General features: G+C 37.8%; 1 protein-coding gene across 2 annotated transcripts; it reads left to right on the top strand.

The window, feature by feature from the left end:
• The first annotated feature begins 4,791 nt into the window (after nt 1-4,791).
• Nucleotides 4,792-15,897, top strand: LOC122067727 (myosin-binding protein 7-like). 2 transcript variants are annotated; one of them, XM_042631577.1, is made up of 4 exons: nt 4,792-5,071; nt 5,187-6,880; nt 13,810-13,856; nt 15,504-15,897. In XM_042631577.1, the coding sequence occupies exons 2-4, from the start codon at nt 5,450-5,452 to the stop codon at nt 15,583-15,585; spliced, it is 1,560 nt and encodes a 519-aa protein (XP_042487511.1). In that variant the 5' UTR covers nt 4,792-5,071; nt 5,187-5,449; the 3' UTR covers nt 15,586-15,897. The 2 variants fall into 2 exon arrangements, with proteins under 2 accessions (XP_042487511.1, XP_042487505.1); XM_042631571.1 differs by having other exon boundaries at nt 4,794-5,071; nt 15,454-15,897.
• Nucleotides 15,898-16,104: the final 207 nt, after the last annotated feature.

Genomic DNA, 16,104 nt, shown 5'->3' with positions numbered 1-16,104 from the left:
TCACTTTCTTTTTTCGCTATTGTTTTTTGGGAACTTCACAATTCTTTTGCTATCAGTGTGTTATCATTGATCTTGTTTCTTCCCTTGCTACTCTCTACTCCTTAATCTATCTAGGTTTATATACGGATTTTGGGGATTTCAGGACCTTATGGAAAGGAATCAGGATAATGGAGATGGGGAAAAATCCGGTTTTATACTCATAAAAACATATATGCGTTTAAAGCATGGAAGTTAGTTTTTTCCACTTATTATTGGCATACAAACAGAAAAATGTGTTTAAAAAACCCTAAAGGGGTTGCTCAGTTGGCAAAGACCAACACCTCAAAAGTAAGAGGTCATGCTTTCGACTTTCCTTGAGGCGTAGCTATAAAATAATAAGAAGAAGAAATATTTAACTATTTGTATACCTAGGAATGAATATTTTATTATTTTACGCTTAGTTTTTTTAGAATTTTGAACATTGGGACAGTGCCTAGAACTAATAAGGAACCAAAACCCCCACACCTATTATAAAGGTTTTTGGATCTCATGTTTGGAACCGGTTAGAATACAGGCCAGTTCTGCTCAAGATCGGACCAAAATCGATTAAGAACCAGACCAATTGCCCAAAAATGGGATTGATTTACACCCTTAGGTTCATATAATGGCTGAACGGGCACTCCATAAAAAAAAAGGGCTTGGGGCAAGAGCATCACATATGGATGGAATATTTTATTTTCAAATGAGGCGGGGTGATAATTTCATGCACTCTAGTGTTTGGGTGTACGAACCATGTAACTAGGCAATGTTCTTTTCCCTAATCTAATTTTTGGCTCTCCCTCATTTGTGAATAAGAATTCAAGGATGTGAAGTTGCAAAAGGAGTTTGCTGGAGCAAGGTAGTATACTGAAAGAAAACATAGGCAACAAGCAAGAAAACTACAGTAGGCCAGCATGCGTTGTTAAGAGAGGCTGATTGAATCTCATAATATTGCACTTTTGCTAAAGTTGGGATGGAGACTCATCACCGATGAGGACAACTTATGGAGTAAAATCCTCAAGTCTAAATATTTTGTCAACAGGTCAATCTTCGATCCTAGAACTCAAAAAGCTAGAGGATCTCCATGTTGGAATAGCATAGTTAAAACTCTCTCAACTCTCAAAAAGATGCTTTTTCTGAAAAATAGGTAATGGTTCAAATACCTTCTTTTGGTATGACCCTGGATTCGGAATAATAATCATTCCATCGAACTGCAAAAATTTTCAAACCATGGTGTTCATCGAAACCACCACTCTTAAGTCTGCTAGTACATTCACTTTAACACAATCAATGGGACTTGGAACGTTTGAACTCACTTATCCCGATTTTATCATTGATTGTATTGCTCAAACCCCATTATCTTCTCAAGATGACAGGTGATGGTGCACCCTTTCTAAGGAGTGATCTTTCACAACTAAATTAGTTGCCAAGTTTCTTACCTCTAATGCACTAACAAATTTCCATGCATGCTCACACAAGTGTTGTTGCTCCTTTCCATGTTCACGATGGTGGCGATTTTTCTAGAAAATCAATATCCACCCCAAGTGTAAGTTTTTCTTTTGGAGAGCGATCAATGATGGATTACCAACAAAAGATATTTTAGCTAAATGGGTGGATATTGACTCCATATCTAGCTTTTGCCACTTCCAGCAAGAGTAAGTTCACCATTTTATGTTTGATTGTGAGTTTACAAAGAAGGTTTAGGCAGCGAGCCCTTTGGGTTTTAGACCTAACCTTCTTCGCTTTGAGTCGGTCAAAAGACTAGTTTCATTTTGCTTCAACTCAGGGCTCATTCCCAAAAAAGACTTGAAATGGTTCTTCTCTGTCTTTATCATCACTTGTTACTTTATCTGGATCCACGGAAATAATATTTTGTTCTCTGCACAAAATCCATATCCAATCACCATCATTAAGCACATTGAATATTGGATTGCGAATGGACTCATTCACAAATCCTTGGAGACTCATGTGATATCTAGTACATACCCAATTCACACGGTTTCACTAAATCCAAACTCACTTATCATCACAAATGTGATAAACAAGGAAAAAAAATATATCTGCATGGGCTTTAGCTTTTATTTTCTAACATAATATAGTCTCATGTGAAGCAAATTATGTATTGATAGGATAAGTTGGTGAGGCAGAGGCGCTGGGTGTGTTACAAGGATACAAGGAGTGACAAGCGCACGGAACAACAGATGGGTGATTAAAGAAGTTTGGAGTGATCTAGAAGTTTTTTGATAAAGAATTTGATAAACTATTAACCTTATGGCCAAGAACTCTAATCATCCTAAGGGATGAGATGGACAAGTGTCGTATTTATCCTAGGTTTAATTAATTAAAGACAAAAAGTATTCTAGAAAAATTGAAATCTATGCTTTATGAAACATTATCTGGTAGGAAGCCAATATTTATAACAGACATGGTATGTAATATTAATTATAATATCTAATATCTATCTTTTCTTTGGGTGATAAATAAAAAAGAAGAAGAGAAAAGCTGATTGAAGAAGTCCACAAGTGAGCATATTATGCATGGGAGACTATCAAGCACATTCGATAAGGATCAAGGGAGATCTTGTTGTCACATCATACTTTTAGCTATTTGTTTGGTATCGGCGATAGTATGCTACCACGTCTAGATGTAATAGAATCAACGAGATCACATATTGGTCAAATTCCAAACCTCCTAGTTTGAAAGGGAAAAAGAGTTGATCGAGTTTCAAGAATAAGAATCATCGATTTTCTAATTTTTTCTTCTTCTCGTAATAAGAAGACACTAAGACACACCCACTACTGTCCCACAAAGAAGTCATGATACATCTACAAGAAGTCTTAGTATTTGCAAGAATAAGAGCATCCTGAAATCCACTATGAAGAGCTTCCTCAAGTATAGACTCCTTTGGAATCAGGGTATAATGGATTTAAATTTGAGAAAAATATTGGCGCTTTGCATCGTATTTTCTTTCACATGATATATATATATATATATATTTTCTCACCTATTATGAAAACGTGGATCGCATATGGAGGTTAACTTTTTCAAAATACATATTAGTGTGGCATGTAGATTCATCCCAACACTAACAACAAGGAGAACTCTCTCGCATTAAATTAATAAAAAATTATAAAATATCATTTAGAAATATGATTCTTAATTTTTGCATTTGAAAATAATATTGAAACACTTATTTTAATTAAACAAGATTCATGACCTCAATAATTTGAATACATGACTATCACTTAAAAAAAAATAAAAAAATCTATCACTAAATAATGATTTTAGTTGACAAGTAATGATTATAATTTTTCCCCCTTTTGATTTAAGTATAAGATCATATGGATTTGATTTTACTTTAAAACTTAAAATAAAATAATATTAAGCAATGAGGGTACTAAATCACGATATGAATGCATTAACAATATAGTATCTCGTTAATATATATTAACACAATTTAGTTGACTTATAAAAGAGAGAATTTTTTACTTAAAGACAATAATAACGATAAATTCAACATTATCCCAACTTATTAGGGTCGGACTACAAGGATCCATGCAAAACAAACTAAGGAAAAATGAGGTCTAAACGTAAAAAGAGAAATAAAAAAAAAAATATGAAAAAGAAAAGATAATGAGGCATGGCAGAAGTTTTTACTGAAAGACAATAACAAAAATTCTTCTAAAATATTAGTGACTATATGAAATAGTCAAATCTTGCAAGGATCAGAATATATGCCAAGAAGAAGGCAAGGACAATATATGTTTAGGTGATTTAAAATGCACTCACTTTTTTTCATCAATATATTATTTCTTTCCATAAAAAAAAAAAAAAAAAAAATTGATGATTGTGTTATAGAGGTTCTCCAATCATACGTTAAGCTTGTAGTTCTAATTTCACCAAAAAATTATCGCTCCATCATCATGAAATAAAATATTCCATCTATATCGATGCCATTGTGTGCACACTCATTGGCCCTAGCATTGGTGTAGGCCACCTGACCTCTTGCCTTTTTCTTATTATTAAAAAGCCCTGTGAAGGGGGAAAGGCTTGCGGTCCAGTTACATGGCCTCTATGTTAGAACACATGCCAATGAGAATGCATGCACAAACATTGGCTAGTGGAAGGCAATATTATCATTTCACCACTATTGTGTCTGAGCATAGGAGTGTATGACCGGGTAATGTCCTCTTCTCCTTGAGATTGGGATCAACCAACAGGAGTAATAAGATTGTTATTTCACCACTCCTCTGTCTAAGCGTAAGAGCATGCAATCAGATACCAAGCCCTACGTCGAGAAACAGGGAGGATTAAGTGAAAAATGATGCCTCTTTGCATATGTGCATGAGCCAATCTCTCTTACGGAAACACGTCTCATCTAATAATTTATGTGGACAATTATGGTAAATAATTATGAAAATCAAAATTTTCAGTTATGCGTTTGCCGATGAACGAGTCCAATCATTATTGTCATGATTATGTTTTTGCTGATTAGGCAGAAGTTTAATTCGAAGAGTTACCAAAGTTAAAGTAAAAAGTTTTCAATAAATTACCCAAAAAAAAAAAGGGTTTTCAGTGACACGGGTTTTGTTAGTATTGTTATGGAGTCGGACAAATACCGGTCAAAAATACTATCAAAACACGACACACCTACACCTTTTGTTTCCCACAATTACAGCTTTTTCGGACTAACCAGCCAAAAATTAAAATAAAATAATAATAATAATAAAAAAAATCCCAAAAGCCTCGCTACTCGCTGTCTCTTCTTTCTCGAGCCGAGGGAAAGCTTAAAAAAAATATATAAATATAACAATCTAGGGTTTCAAATCTCGCCAATTGTTCTTTCTCCTTCGTTCATTTTTGTTTAGCTCTCCCGCTCTCTGCAAACGCCATTTCCTTCGAATTCCCGCTGCCGTTTTAATCACCGGAAAGCAGGGGAAAAGATCAGGTTTTACCGTTTGCAGGCCCGCAGATCCTGAAGCTACCGGAAATCTACTTTCTTTTGATCTCCGCTTCGGCTTCTCTGGTTTCGGCATCTTCTACTTCTCCCATGGTATGCGAATTTCGTCCTTTCTCTCTCTCTTGTTCTTGTTCATATTGATTTCGGTCGATGATAATGGTGGAAAAGAAAATTAAGGTCTGAGATTTTTGTTTTGTTTTGGTTACAGGTGCGTTATTGGATGTGAAGGGAGGGCGGGCGGGCGGGCGGGCGAGAAAGACAGGAAGAGAGATTTTTTTTTTTTTTCTGTTTTAGAATTCTGAATTTATTCTGTTATATTTTTTTTTCTTGATTAGTTTCTTGTTAGATTTGTTGGATTTGGGGAAGAAGGACACTAAAAGATCTGGAATAGCTACGGAAGTAACCGAGCTCCGGGGAAAGATTTAATCCTTCGCTGGAGCTTTTTGAGGTTTCCTTGTGTTTGATGCCAGTATGTTTGCGGATTCCGAAATCTCGGCACCTTCAATAGTTTCGCTTAAATGCTGTAGCTGCAGCTGTAGTTGCACGTTGATCAACAGCGGTTCTGTCACTTGGCAACGTTCCGTGAAGAGGAAGTTTGATGAGTATCAAGATGGTTTCACCAATCTTCTGCCTGGTTTCGATCAATCATCTGTTGCTCGAGTCGAAATTGAGAACGAATGCTCTGCACTGCGAGAGATGGTCAGCAGCCAGCAGCAAACCATTCAGGAGCTTTACACTGAATTGGAGGAGGAAAGGAATGCTTCCTCATCCGCTGCAAATGAGGCCATGTCGATGATATTGAGGTTGCAGAGGGAAAAAGCTGAGATTCAGATGGAAGCCCGGCAAACCAAACGGTTCGTAGAGGAGAAAATGGCCCATGACCAGCAAGAACTTCTTGCATTGGAAGACTTGTTGTATAAGAGAGAACAGGCTATCCAAGCCCTCACCTGTGAGGTGCAGGCCTACAAGCACAGGATGTTGAGTTTTGGGTTGACTGATGCAGAGGTGGTGGGCGAGAAGAGTGCTTACGGTCGTGACCCAAGCATGATTGACAAGGGTGAATCCCAATTTGAATTTCTCCCATATGACTACCCTCCTTTGAGATGCAATATGAATGAAACCCTAGGTCATCCAGATATTGAAGATGACGTTGATCTTGAAAAATATGCTTTTGGTGAAACTCCTCAACCTTTTGGTGATACCCCTTGTACCCTGGAACATTTGCAGAATTTGGAGTACAGAATCTATCAATTGGAGAGAAATCCAAGTAGCAATCGTTTGGATTGGGAAGTTTCTGGCTCAAGGAATATTTTTGAGAAAGAGGTGGTTGGTCAGTCTCCAAGGCGGCCTAGGCATGCCAGGAAGTTCTCCAATGACAGCTTAGGTTCATTCTCTGGTACAGTTAAAGAAACAACTCAGTATTGTGGGGTGGAAAGTCCAAAGCGGGTTCCCAGCTTCAAAAGGATGAATGATTTTTCATTGACAGAGGAGTACTCTAATTTGAGAAAGGTTGATAATGCGTCTGATCTAGGAGATGACATGAATGACAGAGTGTATACCGTTGACTCTGTCCATCAAGGAGTATCTTATGACAATGGTGCAGAGCCCAAACCTGCTATTGGAACCTTTGAAGATTACGTGAACAATCCGAGGGATTCACGGAACCAGGCTGATTTAGAGGATCCTGATATCAAAAAGCTCTACATGAGGCTTCAGGCACTTGAGGCAGATAGGGAATCAATGAAGCAGGCAATTATTTCAATGCGGACTGATAAAGCACGATTAGTATTACTGAAGGAAATAGCTCAACAATTGTGTAAAGATATGACACCAGAAAGAAGGATATCTCCTGTGAAGAAGCCATCTGTGATTGGGAGTTTTTCCTTTGTTTCAGTACTGAAGGTAATCTTCTTTGACATCTAGCCACCAATTTCTATGGTGTGTTTTGTTTCTGTAATTGACGCATTTTCCTTGCTGGAATTTTCTTATTTTATTTTCTTTTACTAAACCATATTCTAATTTCTCTCATAGTTAGCTTCATATCTTGGTCTTCTTTATTGTCATCAGTCGATATTCTAAATCATCATAATATATTTCTATTCTATGCATTTTGTCTTCTTTTTTTCTTGGGGCTGTTTGTAAGAGGATTCTTCAGTTTGCTAGACTTTTCAGTCACAACTCACAAGTGAACATTGAGGAACTTAAAAGAGCATAATTTGAAATAAGAGATTCTGATAATTAAAAAAAAAAAAAAGAAAAAAAAAAAAAAAGGAAAAAAGAAAAAATAAGAAAATAAGAGAGGCTCTGGAATATCTGAACTGATCCCCATTTTAGAATATTATGGTACAGAAGGTGGAAGGTTTCTTAGAGACCTAGGATTAATAGTAGAACAGAGAAGGCACAAAGAATAAAACAGTGTGGAATATCTTTCCCCTTAAAAATAAAAGAAAAGAGAAATTGATATTGAGTCAAAAGGGAAAAAACCTAAATGTGGGCATTTGCACCTCAAATAGGTATAGAGGCCAACAAATAGTAATCAGCTCCACCTTATAGTATATCTGAGACATGCTTTTGTTGCAGTCTCTGGTAATTGGAAATCATTGGGCTTTTTAGCTATTTGAGGGTGCTTTGGAAATCCAAACACTTCCACATGAATTTTCGTAAAATATTTCCTTGGCTTTGTTTTGGCGTTTTCCCTTCCAAAGAGGATATATTTAGACAAGGTGCTGGGGGATATTGTGTCATCTAATGTGTTCACTATGACATTGCTGTTTTGGTCATTTACTAGACCTCCGACATATTGATAATGCAGTTCTTATTTAACTAGAACGCTTTCCTAGTTGGAAAGCTCTTGGAATGCAAACACTCCTGGATGGGTTTCTTAAGAAATGCATCTGGCCTTTACCTCAACCCCTACCTGAAAATTAATTGGTTACAAAATGCAAATGGATAGTTTGTCACTCTAAATTTTAATCTCTCAGGATGCTGTTTTGGTGCATTTCTTTTGGTTCATTTTTGTTGGTCATAAAAGTATGTTCAAGAAATTTGTGCTAATTGGTTTCTAAAATGTATCATTTCAGCATTTTTCATGACCTAGGTCATATCAAACTAAATTCCTTCACATTTTGAACAATTGCCTTGGCACTTGGTATTTGGTAGAAACCTACTCATAGTTTTACCAGTGGTGTCTAGTTGAGTTGATATAAATTCTAAAAAAGTTTAGAGAGAGGATTTCCAATGCCGCCAGTCTAGGGGGAAATCTCCCATGTCTCCCACGCCATTCCCATAGTGTCAGGGAGGAGAGGAAGTGTGAGGGATATGAGAGGACATGGGAAAGCATCCCCACATTGATGGCATGTTGATCTTTTTCCCAAAAGTTTATTATGTTACATAATAGATTAGGGAAAAATTGTTTAGAACCAAACCGTTTACATTAGACTCTTGTAACCTCTCTTTTTTGCTCTTGGCTCTGTCTCTCCATTTTATAACGAGATTATTTTGTAATTTTCCTTTTTCTTCTCTTCTCCTCCCCTCACTCTCGCTCTCCAGCTCCGGTGCCAGCATCCCATTGGATCTCCAACTCCCCCTCCCAATGCAGCTACTGCATCCATCGCATCCACCTTCCCCAGCAACTTCCCACCATCCCCTTGTAACCCCTCCCCCGTCCTTGCAGGGAATACCAATTCCTGACCCGCCTTGCTCTACCCATATGGATGCTTGCCTTGTCTCATGTAAGTCACATCTACCAATCTCTCATCCAATTGAGCAAGTGGAACCATTCTCGCTCAAGAGCAGTGTTGATGCCTCCAGTAGATACTTATCGCAAGGGATGGTTGCACAAATCTTGTTGTACTAAGAGAATCTAAGAGAATATCCTTCGAATGGACCTCATCGTCAACAACTTCACCAGCCCATTACCCATTGAATTCTCTGAAATGCTGAGTTTGAAGTACTTGTTCCTCATGTACAATCAATTCAATGATAGCATTACAACAGAATTTGAGAATTTCTTTGCCATCCAAGCACTCGGTCCCTCCTTCAATAGATGAATGAAAGATTCCGTTGATTGGGAAATTGAGTTCTCTGTTATGTTTGCATGGATCCTTGCTCTCGTCCTTGCTTGGAAGATCCATGTAGCCGTCCCTATTAAGTTGGGGTAAGGTTTTGGATGTTGTTTGTTTGTTGTTTGTTACGGTAGATGCTTGCAAACAATTCGCTTGTAGGGGAGATAGTTAACAACATTGGGAACTGCAACGATAGTTAACAACATTGGGAACTGCAACGGCCTATTATGGTTAAACATTACAAACAGGTGATTATTATTAGGGAATCGACATGAATGTTGAATCCTCATCAGTTCTGGCGAGTGCATGATAGTGAAGTGATGGTACCAATGAACTACCCATCTTTCAACTATGTGTATTCCCTGCTTAAAATATTTGCAGGAGAATTTGGGATTCAATACTCAAAGGGTATGCAATGCTCCCAAGATGTGCACTGTATCAATGGTCAGAACTCCACATATCACTGGTTATGTCCGGCTCACCCAAAACCAGTTCTTAGGAAGCTACCCCCGGAGATCGACAAGTTGCACAATGATCAACTCCACTCCCCAGCCCAACCGTCTCCCATCAACAGTATTGTTTACAACTTCGCTACCCTAGTCCCACCGTCTCCTCTCTCTCTCTCTCTCTCCATTGCAAAATTTAATGCAAGGTTAATTGAGGATCAATAACCCCAAGTGTTGTCCCTTAAAGCTCCAATAAAACCAGATCAAATAGCGTACAAATCTGGAAATCAATCTTGAGATAAAAATCCAGAATAGGGTTGTGGAAGGGGTGACCTGCGGATGGGGTCAGAGAGCTCAGATGGAGATGATACTTGGATCGAAGATTGTCCTTCATAGGTGGCAGCTCATCAGGCAACTCGTCGCGGACCAAATCTGAGAAGTCGTCTAGTAACTCCCTTATTGCCTTTAGAAAGGTTACTTTCTTCTCTGACTCTGCCATCTTGGTCTCAAGTGCTAGTATTAGTCTGGTCTCCTCACTTGCAGCCAGAGAATCACGATGTAGTAACGCTAGTATCTTATTATCGGACGGCTGTCCTTTGTGCTTACTACCTTTTGTGGGTTGCTTCTTCATGGAGGTGGTCTCTTTGGATGGGGTCTTTTCAGTAGACTTCAAAATCTGTTGTCTCTTCATTTGGCTGCTCTCAACTTAGGCTTCATATGTGGGATGTTGAGACGATTCAGTATGAGGGGTTTGCCGTTGAAGTGAAAGAAACATTGGTTCTTGGTTCCACTCACCAGGTCATTGTTGTCAAAGATCCAAGGCCTCCCAAGTAGCGCATTGGTTAGCACCATTGGGATCACATCACACCATACATTTTTTTCACAATCTGAAATTTTCAGAGGCACTGAACAACTGTTAATCATCAAGTAAGGATACCTTGTATGGTTGAGGATGTGGCTCAGTCTTGAGTTGCCCGTCAGTAGCAAAACCTGTGAAACAACATTCACACAAGTCCCGCTGTCCACAATAACTTGAGCTGTCTTAGCCCGCTGGTCATCAGTGTATAAGATGGAGTGACGTCTCCAATCTTCTCCTTTAGCTTCTGCAACCAGAATTTTAGAAACCCCATTGATAGCAAAGTGGTACTTATAGTCTTCACCTTCAGGTTCATTACTGCATTCATATTCCTCACCTTCTACCGCAACATTTACAACCCATTCATCATCAAGTTGGGGTTCACAAAATAGCATCTCTGGGTTGGATTTGATGGCAGTAATGATGGAATTGGCCCTGCCACACTTTGGATAGAACTTGGCGAAGTGCCCAACGGCCCTGACACCACCTCAATGATAGCATGTTGTTCCCGGTGCCTCCTTTCCTACCATGGGTGACTTACTCTTATCCGATGTGACTTGTGGAACTCATGTAAAGTTATGGTTAGGTCTAGTAGGAGTGAATGGTTTCCTTCCTTCAGTGGACTGGCTGTTGAAGCGACGTGGGGCTTCCTTGATCAAGTCCTTTGCATCTAAAGCCTTTGCAACACAATGGTCTAGGTTTTGAATGTCAACCACACCAATCCTATCTCGAATATCAGGCCTTAAGCCCAATTTGAATCGGGATGTAAGCTGATCATTATTCTCTTCAACATCGATTTGCTGAACTAGTTGTTTGAATTTATTAATTTACTCCTCAATTGTCATGGTACCTTGCCGGATGGTGTTAAGTTGACCATGCAGACGACGATGATAACATGTGGGAAGAAATTTCTCCTTCATCCCTCATATATCCCAAGTCTGGGGATCCATACGCCGTTGGATTAATCTATCTTCATGGGTACACCACCAATCTTTAGGTCCTCCAGTGAGCTTTATCGCAACCAATTGTATCTTGTGCTCTTTTGATAAGCGATACCACTTGAAGTAGTCATCTAGGGTATGGAGCCAATCATGGACAGCTATTGGATCATGCCTTCCGTCATATTCCTTCAGATCTAGTTTCACATTGTGTTTATCATCGGCTTGATGAGGGTTTATTTCAGCTTCTTCATACCCTTCATACAAACCATTATTGAACACACGTCTGGTTGATCGTAGGGTAACTCTAGGCCTCTGAACACCAACGGCAGGAGTAATTGCCTATGAAGCTTGTTGAGCCTGATATGTTTCAAGAGTATTCATCCTTTCAGTGAGTTGTTAGATAGCAGCTAGGACTGCTTCCATGGATGTTGGGTTGGAGCTTTCAGCCATAGCTCTGATACCAATTAATGTAAGATCGAATCACAAGTGATCCAATCCCAGGTAGGATCTTTAGTAAATTTAATAAAAATCAGATTCAGGGATAGATAGGATGAACAAAACAAAAAATAGAGAATGAAGGGAAGAATGGGGGTAAGGGAATGGCTATCTCAGCCTGGGTCTCTCACCCTCAGCTAGCTCAGCTGATGATCATCCTTTCTTAGGGAATAATTTTGAGACAACAAAAATAAACTTTTTTTTAATCAAATTCGTGTACAATGCTGTAGCCTCTTACAAACTTATATAGAAGACTCAAAAACAGATTCAAACACTAAAAAGGAAAGGCCTAACCCAATCCTTAACTAATCGGGAAACCTAAATTGACTAGGAAACTAAAATAACAAAGAAAATATACTCAAATAAGGAAACCTACTTAGCTTAGGACTTAAGTTATTTGTCCACCAAAATAAAAACATAATTGAACTTATAGTAGGACTCGTAAAAGACACTTAAGACTCCAACACGGAGTTGGACTCAAACAAAACAACCAAAACATATCAAGACTGTAATAAAAGTAAATCTCGTTTTCCTACTTTTTACCCATATTTCAGGCCCATTAAAAGTAGCCTATTACAAAGAAAGCCCATGGGATAACAGGCTCAACACCTACATAACCCAACCTAAGGTTTATTTCCAATAAAATAAGCCTTTTAAGTGACTTATCTGCATCAAAATTACATCACTAGCCTTTTTTCATATTGTCACATCATCTGTGAAAAAATATCTGGTTACAAAGTCTGTTTGTAACCAAGCTGGTTACAAAGACGCACCCTATTGATTATATCTATGTTTGGGACCATATAAAATAGTTAAATGGTATTTCTTTTAGAACATTTGTCTTCTGTGCTATTTTCTTTTTTCCTTTCATCTACACTTCTTTAAAACTCTTCAGTTTGGTTGATGACTGTCTCAGTTTCTCACAATCCAGAGTTATCAGGAGCCTAGGATAATACCTAAGATCAATGCTTGCCTAGGTTTCTAGATGGCAAAGTTCTAATAATGTGGAAAAAAATCAAAACATGTTTGTTTTTCCTCAAGTTGCACAGTAGAAAAATGTGCCTGACTGAGGGATATTAGGGAATGCCATCACTCAAAGAGAACACACTTATATCTTTTTCTCTTCTGATGCAAACTGTTAGATTTGATTTCTAAATGGCTGTTTTGCTTCCTTGGTCAAGCCAAAAGAATAATTAGGACGAGAAGATGGAGTTGAAGGACAAAATTTCCCCCTCCCCCTGCTGCCCCGCCTAAAATGCAATTTTTAGGTTTAATGTTCAGAAGCAGAGAAACCTTATGCTCTAAAAAATGTTTGCAGCTATTTTTTTACTACATTGGCTAATATCATCTGGTTAACCTGAATTGATATGCTGTATGGTCAGATCAGACTCACATTTTGGGTTCAACATGCAGGATGTTTTCAAAATCTTGGTTCTGAGAATATTATTGCCTAGACAATCTTTGTTAGAAACGTTGAGGCCTACTGTAGATTTGAAGGCCTCTTCTTTATTGACTTGTTACCCCTTCACCCTGCTTGTATGGTTTGATAATTGTTTTTATTCATTGACAACTTCATACTTATCAAGTTTTCCCTTGATCATGCATGTACAGTTCTTTGATTATTCTTTGCTTTTCATGCTGTTTTTTTTTTCCCATCATTTTCTGTAGAGAATTCTGATTTTCATTTAGGCTTTTAGTAAGCCTTGAAGGTAGAAGTGTCTCTTGGTGTATGGGTGTATGGGTGTGCATTTGAAGAATCAAGTCTATTACTACTTTTGTATCACCTGGAGTTTGAGCATAAATCTGTCATACTTTTTGTTTCACTAGTGAAAGGTTATATCTACTTGGGTTGCCTCAGTGGTTGTAAAGCACCATCAAGTGGGACCACAGATGTTTTGATGATGTTTCTGTTTTAGTGCAATCTGATGTTTTAATGTCCTAAGTGCTTAGTTGCATTTCTCTGTTCATTTTAAAATAATTACGGAGTTTCCTGGGGAGTTTATTATGTCTACCCTTCTTTTGTGTTCAGTGGGTCACGTCCTTCGTCTTCTGGAGGAAAAAAGCACGTCGAAGCAAGTGAGTGAATCTTCCTCTTTTGTTTTTTGTGGCTGCAGTATTGTTTTATGATAGTTTTTTATGCCCATGAACATTCTCTCTATTACAGTCTTATATGCATAACAAACTGAAAACATAAAAGTAAAAAAAAGAAAAGCAATATATATATGGTTTTCGTGGTTCCATGAAAATGAAAAGTAAAGAAAGAACCATATGATTTCCTCAGAATTTTACCCACAAATTTTATTTCTTTTTCTATAGAGGTGGAAAGTTCAACACATGGTAGGCCATACAATTGAGATGGTACACATAATTGACATATGGCCAACAAAGAACAGCCTCCCTATCCAATGGCCTGCCTGCAGGGATAACACAACCTATGCTGAGCATAGTTGGAACGGTGCCAAGGCGAACCAAGGTGTCGTAGGGCTGCCTAAGCGCTTAGGCGGCAAGGCGCCCACCTTAGGGCGAACAAGGCGATAAAGTGTTATTTTTTATTTTCACGTTTTTCTAACATTATTTAGTATGCTACATATACCTTGTATCATAAAAAATCAATATGAAGCCACATCAAGTCATCAAAAATTGGCATTAAGCGACATCAAATCATCAAAGATCAACATTAAGTCACGTTTCATAAAAAAATCAACATTTAGAGAAATATTCTTGTTCTATAATAAGTTTTATTAGTCAATTGATTTTATTTTTACATGAGACTTTTTGTATTAAGTATAACACAAAACCAGCTTTTCAACAAGTCTTTGACTACTTAAAATCCAAGTTGTAATGACCAAGTCATGTTCCAGTCAAACTTATTTTAAAGTGTGAATGTTGTTAAAAGCGCTTGAATGAACTAATTTTAAAAATAATAATAATAATAATAATAATAATAATAATAATAATAATAATAATTTACCTGACTTTTGGTTTTTAGTAATGTTTTACCATGATAAGATTTATAGAATTTTCAGAATTGAGAAAAACCCCAACATTTGAAAGTTGAAATCACCCCTACAACTAAGGATCCAGTTTTTGTTCTTGAAATGGGGTGTTGACTTTTTATCCTTTTAGAATTTGATTTTTAAACTATTTTTATTGGATTCAAATAGGGGGGGTATTTTCTTATTTAATATCTTAAGTAAATAAAATATAAAATATAAAATATAAAATATAAAACAAACGATATTTGACATAAATAAGTCCAAAAATATAAGGCGACAGTTGCCTAGGGCCTAGACAAACTGCATGGACGCCAAGGCAACACCTTGCGACGTCTAGGAGACTCCTTGACAACTATAATGCTGAGACACCTGATAGGGGCCTTTTGATCAATTCCCTATCAGTTTTATCTGGTCCATTTATTGGCTTTTTTTGCTTTGTAATACCAGTGCCAAAGTTCCCAACCCAAAGAAGACGATGGCTTTTTTATGCCACATGGTAAATTGTATAGCCTTTTTATATGTAGAGTTGACCTGTTTAGTTTGGCTTTATGCAGAGGTGACCTGGTTGGTTTGGTTTTTAGATTATGACTAGCTTCTTGAGTTGGATAACCGGAACCTTTCTCTTTGCATGGTCATGGTTGGTTTATTGTTACATTTTTCTCTTAAATATGTATTAGGTATATGTTTGAATTATCATCCGAAAACATGGGCTTGTTGATGCTTTTAGAAAGGGGCCATCGCATGAGGCCGTGGAGATGTCTTACAAGTGTACGAGCAAGAACATAGCATGGAGGCTTCTGTATCCATGAGCAAGATCTGTGGAATCTATGCTCATCTCTGCCAATAGCAGTGGACATCAATCACGATTTTAGTTACACAAAGTGCATTCTCTTCTAGATTCTGCGTGACTCCAGAATCGAAAGTGCAGTCTCTTTGTTTTTGTACTTCTCTTTCTGGGTTGGAATTGTTTTTTGTGGCGATTGATCAGTAAATCATGGTTGATGTGTAGATTTGGGTGTTTCTTTAATCTGTACAAATGTACTTCAAGGTATATGCAATTTGTGGAATCCTCCAATGTATATTAGTTTGGTGAGCAGTTCTCAATCTGAACATGTTGTGCACATTCTTTTCCTGGTTATCCAGTCCTTGAGCATGCAGCTTTGGCCCTGAGGTGTTTTACATTGTTATTGATGAAATCTAAGGTTTGCTCTGTATAGTCTGGTGTTATCCACTGAATACAGCAACAACCAGCAGCGTTCAGGTTCAACCGGGAGGGAGGCTCTTACATGAAAATTGTCCCCAAAAAAAAAAGGGGGTGGGGGGGGGGG

The sequence above is a fragment of the Macadamia integrifolia genome, chromosome 2 (assembly GCF_013358625.1).
Source record: "Macadamia integrifolia cultivar HAES 741 chromosome 2, SCU_Mint_v3, whole genome shotgun sequence".
Lineage (NCBI taxonomy): Eukaryota > Viridiplantae > Streptophyta > Magnoliopsida > Proteales > Proteaceae > Macadamia > Macadamia integrifolia.
This window is presented reverse-complemented; position numbering and strand designations above follow the sequence as displayed.